This window comes from Oncorhynchus nerka, linkage group LG25 (assembly GCF_034236695.1).
Source record: "Oncorhynchus nerka isolate Pitt River linkage group LG25, Oner_Uvic_2.0, whole genome shotgun sequence".
Lineage (NCBI taxonomy): Eukaryota > Metazoa > Chordata > Actinopteri > Salmoniformes > Salmonidae > Oncorhynchus > Oncorhynchus nerka.
In genome coordinates, this window is record NC_088420.1 from 43,042,631 (window position 1) to 43,063,638 (window position 21,008).

A 21,008-nucleotide genomic window follows, 5' to 3' on the forward strand; every position below is an offset into this window, starting at 1 on the left:
TAAGAACTGGCCACCCTTTCAAGAATACATTTGGAACTTTTTTTGGTGTATGTATGAAGATTGGTTTTACAATTTTGGGCCTCTGTAACATAAAATATTCATTGATGAATTCCTAATGACAGTCAGTGCCCTCTTCTCACCCTCGCTATCATAATATCTCAACACGACGATTAAAGTTGGATGCAATCACTGATTCATGATGAGGTCAGGCCCCAGCTACTCTGCAAAGGCTGTGGACACTGGAATTGAGACACAGATTACATTGGCGGCAAATAAGATGCATTTCATTTTCGTTATGGATAATTACTTTACTTTGAGAGCTGAATGTCTATCCCCCTGCACCTTCACTACAACTCATTATCACATCTGACACCTCGCAGCCTGAGGTGACCTTAAACTCAGGTACATTTTTAAGCCTTTAAGGTCGGAAACTTCCCGGTAAATTTCCTGAAATTCTCAGTCTGAAGTTAAGCATAGGAATCTTGGGAATTTTGCTTAAATTCATCAAAAAAGTTTGCTTACAACAGTGAACCTTTTTTATGGGATACACATAAAGCAATTCTAGGGCTTGTGGCATATTTTGGTTAAACTATTCCAAATTCAATGGAATTGCAACCCTCTGCATGCACTGTGCATTCTTAATCACATGTGCAGTGCACTCATCCATCACATGTACAGCTGATTCTCAAGATCTTGAACACTAATGAGATGCTATTGAGCCCACACTACTACACTGTCTGAGCCAAGGACTACATGCTTTCTGGTAAGTTTTGATTACAATACTGGCTGGGGTGAATATATTTTACATGACATTTGTGATTTAAAAAAAAAAACGATTAAATAGTAGCCTACAGCAAAGTGTTTAAATAATTTCTAACTTGTTAACAATTTCTGCTAGTTAGTTTTTGCTACCATGTGGGTAAATTAGCTTGCTTGAGCCTGCTAACTGAGTGTTAATTCACCTGTTTCCATACATGTTTCATTTTAATACATTTATCTTACAAAGGAGTTTAATCTAACTGCTTAACTATTTATCTGTCCATGGAATTGTGTGTATATATATATTTTAAACTATTTTTCTAATCTTTACAGGAAAATTCCACTGGCACTATCTGATGTGTGGAGACATTTCACTGCATCTAATGTAGAAGGGAAAGCTGTGTACATTTGCAAATATTGTGCCAAATCATATGTGAAGAAAGCAGAAAAGATGCAGAATCATCTGGCCAAGTGCATAAAGTTCCCTCAGCGCTCACAACGAACCTCTAACAAAAGTCCCTCTACTTCTATTCGAGGTGAAAATTATGTATCAGACACCTTATCGATAGCAACAGCTCATGGTCCTCCTGGAATCTGAAGGTTTTCTTTATTCAATGGAGGAACATAGTCATAGATGCTGATGAATGTCTTGCTCAAGCTGTGTATGCAACTGTTTCACCTCTGATGGTCACAGGCAATATGTATTGGAAGAGATTTCTGAATGTTCTTTGCCCAGCATACATCCCTCTAACCAGACATGCTTTATCTACTCATTTGCTGGATGCAGAGTTCAAGAGTGCAAGTGAAGGTCAAGCAAATCATAGAGGAAGCAGACTGTATTGCAGTCTCTGATGGGTGGTCGAATGTTTGTGGGCAAGGAATAATTAACTACATCTCAACCAGTATTCTACAAGAGCACAGACGCAAGGGACAACAACCACACCGTTCTCTACATTGCAGATGAGTTGAGGGCAGTCATCAATGACCTTGGACCACAGAAGGTATTTGCGCTGGTGACAGACACTGCTGCGAACATGAAGGCTGCTTGGTCTAAAGTGGAGGAGTCCTACCCTCACATCACACCCATTGGCTGTGCTGCTCATGCATTGAATCTGCTCCTCAAGGACATCATGGCACTGAAAACAAATGGATACACTCTACAAGAGAGCCAATGAAATGGTTAGGTATGTGAAGGGTCATCAAGTTATAGCAGCAATCTACCTGACCAAGCAAAGTGAGAAGAATAAGAGCACCACTTTGAAGCTGCCCAGCAACACCCGTTGGGGTGGTGTTGTCATCATGTTTGACGGTCTCCTGGAGAGGAAGCAGTCTCTCCAAGATATGGCCATATCACAGTCTGCCGACATGGACAGCCCCATCAAGAGGATCATCCTCGATGATGTATTTTGTGAGAGTGGTAAGCAGCCTGAAACTCCTGAAACCTATAGCAGTAGCCATTGCACGGATTGAGGGAGACAATGACATCCTGTCTGATGTTCAGACTCTGCTTGCAGATGTAAGAGAAGAAGTCTGTTCTGCCCTGCCCACTTCACTGTTGCTCTAAGCAGAGGAAACTGCAGTACTGAAATACATCAAAAAGTGTGAAGATACACGCCACAGCGTACATGTTGGACCCCATGTATGCTGGCAAGAGCATCCTGTCTGGTGCAGAGATCAACAAGGCTCATGGTGTCATCACTACCGTGTCTCGCCACCTTGGCCTGTACGTTGGCAAGGTTCTTGGCAGTCTGGCGAAGAACACTTCCAAGCAAGGGCTTTGGGGTGGAGATGCAATATGACAGTCGAGCCAACGTATCTCATCAGCCACCTAGTGGAAGGGACTTTGTGGATTTAGGCTCTTTCCCCTGTTGCCTCCATCGTCCTCCAAATCCCACCAACATCAGTCGCCTCAGAGCGCAACTGGTCCTTGTTTTGGAACACACACCAAAGCACGCAACAGGCTGACCAATACAAGGGTTGAAAAATTGGTGGCCATCCGGTCAAATTTGAGGCTTTTTGAGCCTGACAATGAGCCATCCTCAACAAGGTTGGAAAGTGACAGCGAAGATGAGGCCTCCGAGGGTGATGTTCAAGAGGTGGACATTGAGGTCCAGGGAGAAGACATGGAAGCCTGAGAGGAAGAAAACCAAAGCTTTAGTTTCTAGACTATATATGTTGAAAATGTTTTTAGGAGATGCAATGGATCATTAGGGATCCTTCAATATTCCCTTTTGTTGTTCAGTGAAGTCATCCCATGTGAACTAATTTAATTAAAGTTCAATTCATAACTAAATAGTTGTTTTTGTTTCTTTTGGAAGGATTTAATCATTTGCAATTATGTCTACTTATGATAAGGTAAAAGGTTTATGTTTCTGTCTCCTTATGATATGGTAAATATATCCAATGCAAAAAAATATCTACATTTTTAAATGGTATTAATATTACTTTGCATATATTCCCATATTCCAGTTCATTCCCATGGAAATGTTCCACTTCTGAATATTCCCCAAACTGTGACCCTACCTGAGTTTATGCATGTGTGTGCCTGCTCATAAGAAGACTCCTCTGCTTCTTTCTCCATGAATACGCTGTTAATGTTGCCTTGTTTCATGTATGCTGAAAGAATCTAATAGAATTCATAATAAGCTTTCCTTTTTAACCCAGTCAGCAAAGGGACATACAGTACCTGCATGGTAAATAGGAGGAGGCTGTTCTTTTAGAGAAGAGAGAGAAGAGTTGTTCATTTGGGTACAGAATAGCAGACCTATCTTTTATATTTTTTTATTTAATTTAACCGGTTTTTGCTTATACGTTAAGGTCATTGGGCCTATTTTACATCACATGTAGCCTGTGACTAAGATATCTGGATTGTCTAATGAACATATTCTCCAAGCAGTACAGTGAGGAGCATGAAGCCATGAAATGAAGAGCTATAGCCAGAAAGGCTTTACTGTTTGTTCTGAAACTGGTTGAGAGATTGAAATTCTCCTCCCTTCTACTCTGCTGCCTCCCACGTGGATATTAGTCCAGGAGGGGGTGGGTGAGAGAGTGGCCTGTTCTCTGGTATGCTCCATGCATGAACTGTGCTGCTGAGCAGTCAGAGGTTCTCTGAGGCCTATAGTTTGCCTGTGGCGTTGTCACTCAGCCTGAGTGTGGCTGGGTTCCATAGGCTCCTCTGCTCACTTATGAGGAATTTAAGAATGGCCTAAATTGCCCTGACATTTAGAATGCTGGACTGCTGTTGCTAGATTGAAGTAGAGAAGAGATAAGCCTACAGGGGCAAGACATCTTAAAAAGCAGATGTGAATACTAACTGTCTTGGGAGGGAGTTGTTATTCAGACCTGTATTCTTCTCTTCTGACTAGAATTCATGAAATTTGACTTTGTTAATCAGGAAACCTCACCACAAATCGTTGGCATTTCAACATTGAACGTGGAGGATTGTAAAAATAGCAAATATCACAAGGTGTCTTTTGGAGCCGGTGTTAACCAGGGAAGAAGCTTCCACGTGGACACTAAACCTTGTACCCTTTGAAATTTAAAGGAATAATCATCTCAGTATCTTTTATTTTATTTTTTCTTCATTAGTCCGCTATAAATACAGTCCCAAAAATGTTGGCTGGTCAGCAGTCAAGCTTTCAATATATAGCACTTACAAGCAGGCAGAAATGTAGCTGGTATGACACCTTTTGGATCATACGTTGCAACGGGTGTATTTCTGCCTTCGTGAACAGCAAGAGCTCAGATAAACATGAAATGACTCCAGGAATCGATAGAACATTGTTCAGAGATGGCAAAGTATGATATAACATTCAACATGGGTGAATCTTTCCTTTAAGCCTGGCATCTCAAAACACGTTTGGTCTATTTCAAAACACACAAACTGAAGTGATGTGCTACGCTAAGTATTTGAATTCTACAATGAAACATATTCTCCCACTGCCCTATGTAATTCCCCCACATTTATATAAAGTATCATTGCACTGCTATGCGCAGGATCATTACATCAAAACACAAGCCGTGTTCTCACTTTCCCGGCTGGTGTCGTACTGTTGGCATTAGCTCTTTCATTCTCAGCTTGCTCCGCAAACGCATTTCACTTCTCTCTCCAAGATGACACCTTTTGTAATGCGATATGACTTAGTGAGCAAGGCCTACAGTCATTCCAATTCCCCACAAAGAGACAGGTAATTGGAGTAAAATGGAGGCCCAAAGTTACTGGTTTTATTAAATCATCCGAAGTTGGTAGTTTTGTGCAAGACGTGCACCTAATAGAATACGCATGATAGGGTTCATGGTATTGCACAATGGGCTTATTCAGATGCCTAATGGTGCATTAGATGCTCCTGGTTGTCCTCCTCACCTCAACTGTCCAATGGGAACCTCTGCATTTATCAAATTGACACGCCTCTGACCTTCCAGTCACTGTTTGTTCAGTCATCGCTGTTATTTGTGAAGCATGTGTCTTAGAGCTGTGGGAGTTAAGATGGTTCCTTGGTGGCTGCACTGGATGTGCCACCATAGAAGTATAATGAATATAACGGGTGTCCCCATTCAAGTCAATGATGGCATAATGGGTGTACTGGTAGACATTGAGTGTACCCATGCCAGGACGTAAAAGCAGGAAGTGTACCCTTCAATCCGTGCTGTGATTTGTTCAGTCAACTCAACTGACATTACAAGGAGGACACTCAATTGCATGAGCCACATCGGTTAGCGTCTACATTACCATGGCAATCCAGCATAGTATTAGAAGGTCTCTGCCTTGCCCGCCTGTGGGGAAAACAATCTGTGGTTACCTAGGTTACCCCCTTGACTCACACCAGAAACGTCATTTTTTTCAATCAGCAGCTTTTTGGCATGTTTTGCGATTTTCTGTATAACAAAAAAAACGCTGACAAAGTTGTCTCTTTTGCAATGGGGAAAGTGTTTATTTTCCCCGATTTGTGGGCGTGGTAGAGGGGTGATGCCCCTTATGAGGTGAATATCGACTCGGCATATCAGTTGATAGAAATGATTGCTTTTCAATACCAGGAAGTCGATGTGACTGTACCCATGAGTTTGCCAGTCAAATTAACAGGGTTAGAGCATCCAAGCCCGTTCTATTCATTATATTTCTTTGGTGCGACCTCACATCTGTTTTGAAATAACCTTTCCCCCCCCTAGGTAAAAACCTCTACACCAATGAGTATGTTGCAATAAAATTGGTAAGTATGTGTTCTTATTTCTGTATTATTTGTGGAGTGACCTAATGAGCAGCTCTTAAAAACATACTGAATAGTCCATTTAAATAATTTTATTTAAAAAATATATATGAATTTGTAAACCTGAATTTGAAAATAGTTTGTTGAAGGATAATTCATTTGAATAATGTACCTATTTAGGTGTACTTCTTATTCTTGGCGTGTAGTGTATGAAAAGACTCCCTTCAACTGAAGTGTTTCCTTCTGTATTCCCCCTCCAGGAACCAATAAAGTCAAGGGCACCACAGCTGCATTTGGAGTACCGGTTTTACAAAACATTAGGCAGCACAGGTAAGACCTTCACTCTGTATGCCACATATTTATCTCCATCCTCTCTCTTCCTTGCTCACTAATCACTCCAACTGACTTGAGGTCACCTCAGATTGGTGATGTTTTGTATGAAGAAAGACTGTGCCCATTCTTAACTGTCACGCAAAAGAAGAATTATCAAGCTCCTGTTATATCAATTTCACTGTGCCTCTGTCTGATAGGGTGAAGGCCCTCAATATTAATGAATTACTGCATGTGGGTGTGTGTGTTTCCTCTTGTCGGTTGCTCACGCAGAATACCTGAATCTCAGGCATTATATTGCTCCAGAATATTTAGGCTTGCAAGGACATGGTAATGTTGTGCAGGTGTACAGTCTTTTAGTGGTTCTCCGTGTTGTGGTTTAATGATTGGAACGGTTGCCTGGGAAAGAGCTTGAGATATCTTTCTCTTACACATACATTACCTTTGCGTCACATACACAACTAGTCACACTTCAGTCAGTGAACTTCCTACACACTTGTCAGTCTCCTGGCTCAGGTACAGAAAGTAGCACTAGTCCTGTGGTGTTGATGAGACACCTGCAGAACCTCTGCGGGAGGTGCCATGTTGTCTCCCTGAATACGCTGCAGAGTGTGTGCTGTCACTTCCCTTTAACAGTTACGCTATTTTACCAATCACACCCAATTGTTAAAAAAAAAAAAAAAAATCTGACAAATTTGGCGGTAGTTGTCTTTTTTATATTATCTTTTGATAAGTCTGATTGTGATGGTAATCACCTTTACTACTTTTCTGAACAGTAGTCCAGTACTATATGGGATGACTGCTTTCTGCTTGAAACCCCCCATTCACTGAAGACAATCACAGGAAGTGCAGTCTGTTCACACTTGCACAGCTGTTGTGCCACCGCTTCCTGTGTTACCTTTGCATGTGGGTCATTGACAGAACCGCATGTGGGTCATTGACAGAACCAGTGTTTAGACAGAGATAATGTCAGTGTTGGGGGAAGGGAGATGTACATCTCAAATATAAGGTCTTGCATAGGTGGGTTCTGGCCATTTCCTCTTGGGCAGTGTTGGCTAAGCAAGTGTCATTAATCAATGAACTAATAAATCCATCAATGGGTACATCAGAGTTGTATCAGTCACATTTTTAATACAAAGTCAGGGTTGAAACAAAAGTTAGCTAAGCAAACGGAGAATAGAAATTTCCTAGGCGCAATATGTAGAAATCCCCCTGCCATTACCTGGTTGATAAAATTCGATCATGTTCACCTAATTTCAGTTTGTGTCCAAACGAGAATCATTGTATGATCTAAACAGCTGTGAAATGGCTTTGCAATAACCAAAAATATATATATTTTTTACTAATTTTGAAGCTTGTGTACAAAACCGAAAGTAAAAAGACACGAGCGGATAATATCCGTATGCTGTATATTTGACGGTGATATGTGGTTCACTCATCTACCTATCCTAAGGTGAATGCACTTATTGTATGTCCCTCTGGATAAGCACACCTGATAAATGTCAAATGTTAACGTTTTGCATACAGATCTCATATTACTGTGTTGAATTTATTTATTAAAACAATTATTATATAGATCTCACAAATGTATAATTTGTACAGTTTATTTAAAATGGAGTAATTTGTTACGTTTGACTGTAAGACCGAGCAGTACTACTTATTTCTCTGAGTGAGACGAAATATATAGCATCTTAATTATAGACAAAAAAAATGTGTCTCTGGAATGAAACCATCAAGTGACAGAATATGTAGAAGAGGAAATACAAGTGGTCAAACTCTTCATATGTTCAGGGGGGGTTCCTAACAAAAGTAGTCCTTTTTGTTTATGTACAGTGTATTGCAATATGTACTGAAATTGTAGTCCATTTTCAAAATGTATTTGTGAATTAAAATGGATATACATTTATCAACTGCTAGACTACAATTGTATTTGCTAAAAAAATATATATATATTTATAGTTTGTGCCATTTTCCAATTGAATTAGAAATTTCAATTCTTGAGTTCACTCATGAAGTGGAGAATTTACGTTGGAATTAATTTGGAGTTTAGACTTTTTGGATTGGAATTGTTAATTAAAACATTTAATCTTTGGAATTTTATTTTAATTTCCCAGTTAAAGGAATTAATCCACATAGTATCAAATTGACAGTAGGGTTTGTTTTTAATAATTCCAAACTGTTTTCCTATATGTATTTGTATAGCTAGACCAGGTCTGGGCAATTATTTTCCATGGAGGGCAACATTAGAATATATTTTGGCCATTGCGGGCCAGAATCATATTACAGGATTATACATTATGTGTATGACTGTATTGACAGATACAGTTGATGTTGGAAGTTTACATACAGTTAGGTTGGAGTCATTAACTCGTTTTTCAACCACTCCACAAATTTCTTGTTAACAAACTATAGTTTTGGCAAGTCGGTTAGGAGATCTACGTTGTGCATGACACAAGTAATTTTTCCAACAACTGTTTATGGACAGATTATTTAACGTATAATTCACTGTATCACAATTCTAGTGGGTCAGAAGTTGACATACACTGAGTTGACTGTGCCTTTTAAACAGCTTTGGAAAATTCCAGGAAATGATGTTATGGCTTTAGAAGCTTCTGAAAGGCTAAGTGACGTCAATTGGAGGTGTACCTGTGGATGTATTTCAAGGCCTACCTTCAAACTCAGTGCCTCTTTGCTTGACATCATGGGAAAATCAAAAGAAATCAGCCAAGACCTCAGGGAAAAAAATTGTAGACCTCCACAAGTCTGGTTCATCCGTGGGAGCAATTTCCAAACGCCTGAAGGTACCACGTTCATCTGTACAAACAATAGTACGCAAGTATAAACACCATGGGACCACTCAGCCGTCATACTGCTCAGGAAGGAGATGCGTTCTGTCTCCTAGAGATGAATGTACTTTGTTGCGAAAAGTGCAAATCAATAGCAAAGGACCTTGTGAATATGCTGGTGGAAACAGGTACCAAAGTATCTATATCCACAGTAAAATGAGTCCTATATCCCCATAACAAAGGCCGCTCAGCAAGGAAGAAGTCACTGCTACAAAACCGCCATAAAAAAAACAGACTATGGTATTCAACTGCACATGGGGACAAAGATCGTACTTTTTGGAGAAATGTCCTCGTCTGATGAAACAAAAATAGAACTGTTTGGCCATGATCACCATCGTTATGTTTGGAAGAAAAAGGGGGATGTTTGCAAGGCGAAGAACACCATCCCAACTGTGAAGCACGGGGGTGGCAGCATCATGTTGTGGGTGTGCTTTGCTGCAGGATGGACTGGTGCACTTCACAAAATAGATCGCATCATGAGGTAGGAAAATTGTGGATATATTGAACCATTAACAAAAGTTTTGTCCGTGGTGCTGAACGCACAGTTTACCCTCAGTGTAGTTGATTGCATTTTAATAATAAAAATACCTACCAAAAGGAGAACATGGATGTGGTTTATTTCTGTGCATGTTAAAAAGTAAAATAAGTAGCATATCTGGACGGATTTACAGTAGGTATACAGTTGAAGTCGGAGGTTTACATACACCTTAGCCAAAGACATTTTCACTCAGTTTTTCGCAATTCCTGACATTTAATCCTTGTAAGAATTCCCTGTCTTAGGTCAGTTAGGATCACCACTTTATTTTAAGAATGTGAAATGTCAGAATAATAGTAGATTTATTTCCGCTTTTATTTCTTTCATCACATTCCCAGGTCAGAAGATTACATACACTCAATTAGTATTTGGTAGCATTGCCTTTTAAATTGTTTATCTAGGGTCAAATGTTTTGTGTAACCGTCCACAAGCTTCCCACAGTAAGTTGGGTGAATTTTGGCCCATTCCTCCTGACAGAGCCGGTGTAACAGAGTCAGGTTTGTAGGCCTCCTTGCTCGCACACCCCTTTTCAGTTCTGCCAACAAATTGTCTATAGCATTGAGGTCAGGGCTTTGTGATGGCCACTCCAATACCTTGAATTTGTTGTCCTTAATAAGCTGTTTTGCTACAAATTTGGAAGTATGCTTGAGGTCATTGTCCATTTGGAAGACCCATTTGCGACCAAGCTTTAACTTCTTGACTGATGTCTTGAGATGTTGGTATGCACAAAAACACAAGAGAGCTCTACATTACATTTAAACTACTCAATCAGTGTGAGGAGTGAATTCTCTGATGGGCATTGACTAGAGCAGTGAAGTCCGGTATAGTTTCTGACGTCGCTATGCGCAGGATTGCTGAAAGGTGAGTCAGTAAGAGATATTCTGTTCCTTGACTTATTATATTTCATCACTGAAAAATGTCTGATCACATACGTAGGTTGACCCAAACAGTACAAACATCTTCTGAGCATGACTCCTAATCTTCTGAAAGTTTTGTTCATCGAGAGATGCATAGAACCTCGTCAGTGACATTGTTTGGAATAGTTCTCCAATCACTGCATCTGACTGAAGATTGATAAGCTCAAGTTGCAGGTCAGTGGGAATGTTATCCACATTATAGGTGAAAGGAGAGGAAACCAACAGCATGTCATTTTCCAACACTTTAAAATCCTCAAACGACGAGAACTGACCGTTCAAAGCACGCAGCAGCGATGTATACTTCTCCCGCTGGTCATCTGATAGGGAACAGACTGGTGGCCGTTCAAAGCACGCAGCAGCGATGTATACTTCTCCCGCTGGTCATCTGATAGGGAACAGACTGGTGGCCGTTCAAAGCACGCAGCAGCGATGTATACTTCTCCCGCTGGTCATCTGATAGGGAACAGACTGGTGGCCGTTCAAAGCACGCAGCAGCGATGTATACTTCTCCCGCTGGTCATCTGATAGGGAACAGACTAGTGGTGTCAGAAGGTGGGTGATTGTTGCCTTCTACTTGGCGGGTCAGGAGGAGTAATTTTCCCTTGAAGGCTTAAAAAAGGCTGTACATCTGATGTGTAAAAAGGCCCTTCTCTTGTAGTTTGGAATTCACTTCATTCATGAGGGCCATGATGTCCACGGTGAAGGCAAAATCAACCAACTTTATTTTATCTTGCAGTTGATGGAAATCCACATATTTCCTTTCATTAGCAAAAACTCAGCAATCTCCAACATCAGGTCCCACACCTTTTTAAGTACCTTCCTCAAAGCCATTTCACGTTTGTGTGGTAGGGGAGATCTGCATGGCCTGACTCTCTTCCAACAGTGAGACAAACTGCCTGTGGTTTTTAAGAATTTGCTCTTATGAAGTTTACAACTTTAGTGACTGTCCACAACATGGCTCATTTTCAAGGCACATTTACAGAGCACCTCCTGATGAATAATGCAATGCAGGAAAAACATTTTCTGATCTGGTTTCAGCTCGGATCTTGTAACCTTTTCAAAAGGCTAATGTTTTTTCCAGTCAAGTTTGGGCACCCATCAGTGGTCACACTGGATAACTTTATAAAACTCAGTCCCAGCTTTGCCACACACTTATTGACCACCTCCAATAAATATTTCCCTGTGGTTGTGCTCTTCATTGACTACACTGAAGCAAGCTCCTCTGTAATTTAAAAGTCTGGGGTTATGCCTCATAAGAATATCAACAACTGCGCTGTGTCACGTGCATCACTGCTCTCATTCAGGGCAAGGGAGAAATGGGTGAAATCCTTTACCTTGTCTTTCACCTGTTGTTCCATATTCTCTGCGATGTCCTCAACACGCCGTGTCACTGTTTGTCTTGACAGGGAAAAATTTTCAAACAGCTCTTTCTTGTCGGGGGAAAGTATTGCTGCAGAGTTGATTTAAACATTCTTTAATGAATTCCCCTTCAGCGACTGGCTTGATTATCTTTCGCAATTTTGTGGGACCGTATCTAGCTAGGTCTCGCAATCCCGTTGATTGCTGAATGCAGTTTTGTGAAAAGTCCTTGCCCTACTCTGCTCAGAAGACATTCCTATATTTCTCTGCATGCCTTGTCGGGACAAGTTGTAGTCTTTAAAGACAGCGATGCTCTTTCACACTAAGCACACAGCTTTCCCTGATACCTCAAAGAAATATTTCGACGTCCACTCTTTCTGGAACACCCTACATTCATTGTCTACTTTTCTTAGTCTAGCTCAGGCCTGATGAGTTTCTGTCTAAACAGTGACATGAGCTGCCTGAAAGTCTGAGATTTAATTCAAATTGGAATTAGTGGTTTTGTTGGGGATAATATTGAATTCTTTGAATTGGCCTAACATTGGAATTCAGAGGAATTGAATATGTTGAATTTACAGGGAGAGAATTCAATTAGAATTGAGTTTGTGGAATTGACCCTAACCCTGATGCGCGTATACCAATGGTACTTGACTCAGAGCTGACTAGCATTCAAGAAGTATTCAGACCCCTTATTCTAACACGGATTAAATTATTTTTTTCCCTCTTCAATCGACACAATACCCCATAATGACAAAGAAAAAACAATTTTGCCAATCGGGTCAAGATCAGGACGAAGGATGCATGTTAACGGCAGGTATAAACAGCTTCTGAAAGTTGTACGTATTCAGAGCAAAAACCATGCCGTGAGGTTGAAGGAATTATCTGTGGAGCTCCGAGACAGGATTTTGTCAAAAGCACAGATCTGGAGAAGGGAACCAAAAAATTCCTGCAGCATTGAAGGTCCCCAAGAACACAGTGGCCTCCATTTTTAAATGGAAAAATTGAATTATTACATAAGTATTCAGACCCTTTAATCAGTACTTTGTTGAAGCAGCGATTACAGCCTCAAGTCTTCTTGGGTATGACCCTACAAGCTTGGCACACCTGTATTTGGGGAGTTTCTCCCATTCTCTGCAGATCCTTTCACTCGCACAGCTATTTTCAGGTCTCTCCAGAGATGTATGATCTGGATCAAGTCCGTGCTCTGGCTGAGCCACTCAAGGACATTCTGAGACTTTTCCCCGAAGCCACAGCTGCTTTGTCTTGGCTATGTGCTTAGGGTTGTTGTCCTGTTGGAAGGATAACTTTCACCCTAGTCTGTGGTCCTGAACACTCTTGAGCAGGTTTTCATCAAGGATCTCTCTGCACTTTGCTCTGTTCATCTTTCCCTCGATCCTGACTAGTCTCCCAGTCCCTACCGCTGAAAAACATCCACATAGCATGAAGCTGCAACCACTCTGCTTCACAGTAGGGATGGTGCCAGGTTTTCACCAGATGTGACGCTTGGCATTCAGGCAAAATGGTTCAATCTTGGTTTCATCAGACCAGCGAATCTTGTTCCTGATGTTCTGAGAGTTCTATAGGTTCCTTTTGGCAAGCTCCCTTCCGCCCCGATTGCTCAGTTTTGCCGGTTGACCAGCTCTACAAAGGGTCTTTTAAAATTGGAGGCCACTGTGTTCTTGGGGACCTTCAATGCTGCAGTCATTTTATTTAGTAAGTTTCTCCAGATCTGTGCCTCGACAATCCTGTCTTTTAGCTCTACGGATAATTCTTTCAACCTCATGACATGGTTTTTGCTCTGAATATGTAACATTTTTCAGAAGCTCTGTTTATACCTGCCGTTAACATGCATCCTTTGTCCTGATCTTGACCTGATTTGCAAAATCTTCTCTGTTTACATATAAGGTCTGATCACTATCAGATCACAATGTCTGTTTATACCTGGTTCTACACTGAACAAAAATATAAACGCAACATGTAAAGTGTTGGTCCCATGTTTCATGAGCTGAAATAAAACATCCTAGAAATGTTACACACAAAAGCTTATTTCTCTCAAATGTTGTGCATAAGTTTGTTTACGTCCCTGTTTGTGAGCATTTCTCCTTTGCCAAGATAATCTATCCACCTGACAGGTGTGGCATATCAAGAAATTGATGAAACCGCATGGTCGTTACACAGGTGCACTTTGTGCTGGGAACAATGAAGGCCACACTCAAATGTGTAGTTTTGTCACACAACACAATGCCACAGATGTCTCAAGTGAGCGAGCATGTAACTGGCATGCTGACTGCAGGAATGTTTAACGGAGCTGTTGCCAGAAACTTGAACGTACATTTCTTTACCATAAGCCGCCTCCAATTTTGCTTTAGAGAATTTGGCAGTACATCCAATCGGCCTCACAACCGCTGACCACGTGTAACCATGCCAGCCCAGGACCTCCACATCCGACGTGGAATCGTCCAGGTGGACAGATTTTGATTGGCTGGGCATGGCTCCCCAGTGAGGTGGGCCTGTTCCCTTCCAGGCTCACCCATGGCTGCGCACCTGCCCAGTGATCTGAAATCCATTAGAGCCTAATGAATTTATTTAAATTCAAATCGACTGATTTCCTTATGAACTGTAACTCAGTAAAATCTTTGAAATTGTTGCATGTTACGGTTTACTTTTTTGTTCATTTATAGAACTATCATTGCTTTTAAAAAAGACGAGTCATCGTTATTTATGGGCCAGAAAAGCTCCTATTAACACTGACGAGCTTGCTAGAACGCTTTATTATAGTCCACCCACGAGGCCCCTATTTGCACTGGAGGAAGCTTAATATAGACTAGTCGCCGAGGCTGCTATTTACACTGACCAGCCCTGGAGGAAGCTTAATATAGACTAGTCGCCGAGGCTGCTATTTACACTGACCAGCCCTGGAGGAAGCTTAATATAGACTAGCCACCGAGGCTGCTATTTACACTGACCAGCCCTGGAGGAAGCTTAATATAGACTAGCCGCCGAGGCTGCTGTTTACACTGACCAGCCTGCAAGGAACCTTTTTTATGCCGATTTTTACACCTGATCAGCCTCCGAGGAGCCTTGCACATAGACCAGCCTCTGAGGTTTCGGGTGAAACTGCTAGCTTTGAGGCCCACCAGCCTTGATAAGGTCTCTAAGTAGACTGACCAGCCTGGGAGGAGCCTGCATTGTGTTAATTAAATGCAATTACCTATCAAATAGGCTTGGGGTGTATACCATATATGGTATTTAGAAATAGCCACGGATTGGTTTTTCAATACCGTGACTACTATTGAAACCAGTTCTTTGATATTAATATTTGTAGCTACTTAAATCAAATTGAATTTATTTGTCACATACACATGGTTAGCAGATGTTAATGCAAGTGTAGAGAAATGCTTGTGCTTCTAGTTCCGACAATGCAGTAATAACCAACGAGTAATCTAACATTTCCAAAACTACTACCTTTTACACACAAGTGTAAAGGGATAAAGAATATGTACATAAAGATATATGAAGATGGTACAGAACGGCATAGGCAAGATGCAGTAGATGGTATCGAGTACAGTATATACATATGAGATGAGTAATGTAGGGTATATAAACATAAAGTGGCATAGTTTAAAGTGGCTAGTGATACATGTATTACATAAAGATGCAGTAGATGAGTAAGTACAGTACATATGCATATGAGATGAGTAATGTAGGGTATGTAAACATTTATATTAAGTAGCATTGTTTAAAGTGGCTAGTGATATATTTCACATCAATTCCCATTATTAAAGTGGCTGGAGTTGAGTCAGTGTGTTGGCAGCAGCCACTCAATGTTAGTGGTGGCTGTTTAACAGTCTGATGGCCTTGAGATAGAAGCTGTTTTTCAGTCTCTCGGTCCCAGCTTTGATGCACCTGTACTGACCTCGCCTTCTGGATGATAGCGGGGTGAACAGGCAGTGGCTCGGGTGGTTGTTGTCCTTGATGATCTTTATGGCCTTCCTGTGACATCGGGTGGTGTAGGTGTCCTGGAGGGCAGGTAGTTTGCCCCCGGTGATGCGTTGTGCAGACCTCACTACCCTCTGGAGAGCCTTACGGTTGTGGGCAGAGCAGTAGGCCGTACCAGGCTGTGATACAGCCCGACAGGATGCTCTCGATTGTGCATCTGTAGAAGTTTGAGTGCTTTTGGTGACAAGCCGAATTTCTTCAGCCTCCTGAGATTGAAGAGGCGCTACTGCGCCTTCTTCACAACGCTGTCTGTGTGGGTGGACCAATTCAGCTTGTCATGTGTACTTAAGTAAATACCTGCAGTCGACTTGTGCAATATGTTAGATAAAGTAGATCACGTTCTTCTTTTCACCTGTCACATTATTTTACATTGAAGCTTACAGTAGTTCCCCAGAAAAGTTGAGCCAACCACGTGTTTGTTTGTAAATAGCACAACTGGAGAAACCTGGAGAAAGCAGGTGAGTCCAGCTGGGTATTGACAGGGGTCGCATTTTATATTGCAAGTCAAGTGTTGTTTTTTACTTCAATAGAGTGATCAGCAACTTTAGTTTACCTTCAGGGAATACATTAATGCTACACATTCGGCAGAAAATAGCTTATTTTTCATCAGATGACAACAGAAGTGCAATGCTATTTGACTGACAGCCACACGAGTAGGCTAAATGAGCTTCTAATGAAAAATCAAGGTATTTATTTTGCTAAACCTAATGCATGGCCATCATATTTATGTTCATCGTAGAATGTAGTCAGCTACATATCCTAATGTTTTTCTTCAAGTTAATCTAGCATTTTTACCAGAGAAACGTAGTTACACATAAATTAGAGCGCTGTCTAATGATGGTGGAGTGGAGAAATGCAATTGAAGCTCTAAATTAGTGTGATCCCGAGCAGAAATTACAATAAGAAGCAGTTTTACAAAACCCTTTGGATGAGTTATCTGTACAGATGCCACTGCTATCTTTTGATTTCCTTGCGGTTTTTTTCTCCTCTCCGTTCTCGGCCCATCTGCTCTCTGCTCCTCCCCCGTCTTCTCCGAGCAGAGCAGACAGGCCCGTTGCTCTATGGACTCCAGACTCCACACAGAGACAGCTTGTACACATGCTCCTCCAGAGCCAGCACTGTTCATTTGCACAATGTCTCTCGTTCACGTTTGCTTGTGAATGTTCAAACTCACCAAAAATTACATTCGATAGCTCCTACATTATACATGTATACCTTTATCTGCAGGATTGCCTGTCTTTGCACTCGTTAGCATATTTAGCTAGCAGATTCCATGGAAGATCGCTGTTGTGCTAATTTGGTTAACATTCTGGTAATGGAGCCCAATGGGCTTTCCTTTTGCGTTTTTGGCACCCTCTTGTGTACTAAGCCGGTAATACTGCAAATCCCGGCATGAGAGAAGGATGGTATGAAGATGTGAAAGTCTGGATTACCGCCCAACCCTACTATCTAACCAGCCTGGTAAATTGCAGCTTGCGATTAGAACATTGCTTCAGAGAAAATAGGTAGCTAAGAAGTTTAACCGTTGTAGCTGTTCTTGCTGCATCATCTAGTTAGATGAAAAAACATCCAAATAGCAGCCATATGCAGCTAGCTAGCAAGCTAAATTAGCTCATTTGAAAATGTATAACCAGCAAAGCAGCTAGCTAATCGACACTGAGTGTAGAAAACATTACATGACAGACTGACCAGGTGAAGGCTGTGATTCCTTATTTGATGTGTTCTGTTCAATCCACTTCAATCAGTGCAGATAAAGGGGGAAGACAGGTTTTGAAGACTTTTAAGCCTTGAGACAATTGAGACATGGATTGTGTATGTGTCGTTCAGAGGGTGAATGGCAAGGCAAAATATTTAAATGCCTTTTAAACGGAGTAGGTGTCAGGTGCACTGGTTTTAGTGTGTCAAGAACTGTATCGCTGCTGGGTTTTTCCACGATGAACAGTTTCCTGTGTGAACCAAGACTGGTCCACCACCCAAAGAACATCCAGCCAACTTGAAACAACTGTGGGAATCATGTGCCAGTCTATGCTCCGATGAATTGAGGCTGTTCTGAGGGCAAAGGGAGGGTGCAACTCAATATTAGGAAGTTGTTCCTAATGTTTTGTACACACAGTGTATATCAGCCTGTATACATTTGAAATAGTCTTTGCAAATAGTATTTTATTTGTGTTTTTGGATACAATGTGCTTTTTCTTGCTGTCCCTCCATCTGCAATTTGAATTTGATTGGCTGAGGGGAAAGAATGGGCGGAGTTGCATAAATGTCAGCATGTGAGGTAGTACAGCCTCACATGCACGACCCAAGGCACTTTTAATGACTTGTCTTGTGTTTGATGTTTTGATGTGGTCCATGTTCCAAAACAATTCTGAAAATGTACCCGTCACTACAGACCGTCACAATGGTGTGTGTGTGTGTGACACCAGATGCCCTGCACAGTACATTGGCTCAGCTCAAAGGCCTTTCTTTATGAGATGAATGAGTAGTAAGTGGAAAGGGTCCATGGTGTGCCAACCACCATGCCATCTGGGTATGATCATGGCTGAGAGGACTTAACCGGTTTGACACAGAGTTTAGCAGATGACCAGGCACAACTCAGATATACAAAGTGTTTTTTTTCTCAAAGTTGCGCGGATGTCACGTGTCCTACTTATATCAGTACACTCAACCTAATCATTACGAAACTTCTATTAGATCAAATAAGCCACACATAGCAAATAATCCATTAAAAAAATCTTGTTATCCAAATTTGACGGTCAAGCCATTACAATTTGTATTTTTGCCACCTGCTGGAGAAAACCGATTTTGGACCCAGTTCTCCCTCTCGTCTAGCCTCCCTCGTCAGTGGGGGAGAAGAAGTCGAAAATGGAGACTAGTGTTGGGGAGAGCTAAATTAGGGCTAGTGAATGATTTGTCAGTGGGCGTTTTCTTTTCTTCACAAGACCTCCTGTGTGTGGAACAACTTCCGAATGATATAATTGGGTGTTATAGTAAAGACCATAGGTGGCTCATGAGTTTCAAGTTTGGGGAAGCTTACAATTTAACCTTACATTTCTACCTACCTGCGTGTCATTTATGAATATTTATTTTGTGCATTTTTGTGGAAGAGTTTCAATTCAATAATGTTTTTATTCCTCTATCTTTGTCACATGATTAATCCTAAAGATCAGAATTTAAACAATAAAGTAAAAAATTTGACTAAAATTCTACGAATGCTAGAGCACCAGCCTCAGCCATAATGGACACATTAATAAACCGTACATAATATATAGAAAAATAATAGAAAATATCCTGATGAAAGAACCTGCATTTTCAATCACAATCTCTCTTTCCACCAGTCTGTCTGTCTTGACTTGAGCAATCACTAGTGAAGTGTAACATTGTATCAACTAGCCTATTCCTGGCCCCTCAGAGTTTCCTGTGCCAGTGAGCTTGGGACAGACAGCTCTTTAAAAAAAAATGTTTTCACTGGGTATATGGGGTCATCAGATCATGATAAACAGACTTCGTTGACTTACTATGTGAGGTTAAGGAAAAAAATGACTGAGAAGCTCAGCTTATTAATGGTGGATGTGGTGAGGTAGGCCTACTTCTAAGCGTGCTCAGGCATGGTCCTTCAACGTTAACAGGACAGAGAAACCAGTCACACACGTTATCAGGACAGAGAAACCAGTCACACACTCATTGCTCACACGGAGCACTCCAAACAAAAGACAATGAAGAGAAAAAAAATGGACAACTCGTAAATGAGGGTGTTGAAATCATCGCAAACTCATGAACATGCTCTCAAGCCAGGAGAGATTCCATATCTCTGACATGCATTGATCCATGGTGTGTTGTCGTTTTTGAAACGGTGTGGGTGTGGAGTATGTTTTATGTGCCTACCTTTGCTGGAGAGCTAAATTGAGTTTTTATTCAGGTATAAATTACATGAGATGCATACAGACTGCCATTATTGGTGACTAGCTAGGTGACTCAGGCCTGACTGTTCTTTGAGTGTGGGGGTGGATTAATGGTTTGATTGGTTGCGTGTCTCAGGATAAGCCAACATTTGCTCCTGTGTGACTGAATTCATTTCTCCCCAAAGCATTTCAAAAGATGCACTCTCATGGCATTAACAGGCTTTTATCCCGCCTCTGCTTAAATCTAATGGGATCTGAGACCAGTTGCCATTTTCATCATTCCGAAACTTGGTAAAAAGATGGTGCAAATACGAATTGGTTTAGGGAGCGGAAGGGGTAAGGTAAAATCACATTTGTGTTAATAGCTTGTAGAGTGGAACTCCTGTAATGCCTCGACAGTTAGGCACCATATGGAAGACATGAGAACGTGGCCATTTGCTGTCGTCGACATTGTCATTTCTCACATTACACACAGTGGGCCTTCAGGACCACTGGGCTTTTCTCAGGATTTCGTATTTCTCTGGCGCCCTCCGTCCCTCGCTCCCTCCCTCCGTCAAGCTTGGAAACACCTGCCCACTCCCACATTCTGCTTGCTCACTTACCTCTGTCACATTACTCTGTTTGTGAGCCACCAAGCTTGTACACGTTGGCTAATTGTTGACCTACTCCGCTGCGGTTTGTCTGGGCCCCTCTTGTCATAGACACACACTTTACACAACTATTTTTTTTCCTTGGCTCATCTTCTTTCTTTTGCCTAAGGGGAATATTATTAACTCTTCTTCGACTCCACCATGCTGTCTCTCTCGTCTTGTTTATGATGCTGGGAATGAAATCCCCATTGTTCAGATCATTGTAAAAGGTAACTTGGGCATCAGTCTTTCTCCTGCACACTCTCACCCCATTGATGCACCGGGCAACTATCATTCCCAGAGCCGCCAATAATGTCTAGGATACTTCTGCACTACTCCAGAATAACGGTATTTTGCTGTACAGATGGGAGTTTGCTATTGGATCGTTTTGGAGCTCTCAACCTCCTATAGTTAGCCTCTGTCGTCCAATAAAATGCATCAGTCATTTTCAGGGCGTTATGAATTTCAGTGATATTCTCTGAAGCACTCTTAAGTTACGTTTAATTTAAATTATGCCTATACACAACAATT

The 21,008-nt window shown here is 41.4% G+C and overlaps 1 protein-coding gene and 1 long non-coding RNA gene across 13 annotated transcripts in view; both read left to right on the top strand.

The window, feature by feature from the left end:
• Positions 1–21,008, top strand: part of LOC115109527 (casein kinase I) — a 58,332-nt gene that overhangs the window by 17,552 nt on the left and 19,772 nt on the right. For all 12 annotated transcript variants that reach the window (XM_029634501.2, XM_029634509.2, XM_029634500.2 and 9 more), the window contains 2 exons: positions 5,926–5,966; positions 6,224–6,293. In XM_029634501.2, the coding sequence (XP_029490361.1) occupies positions 5,926–5,966; positions 6,224–6,293 (111 nt within the window). The remainder of the gene's footprint in view (positions 1–5,925; positions 5,967–6,223; positions 6,294–21,008) is intronic.
• On the top strand, positions 7–3,052 carry LOC135564540 (uncharacterized). The gene is made up of 2 exons (XR_010461126.1): positions 7–763; positions 1,093–3,052. It is a non-coding gene; the product is annotated as an uncharacterized LOC135564540 (long non-coding RNA).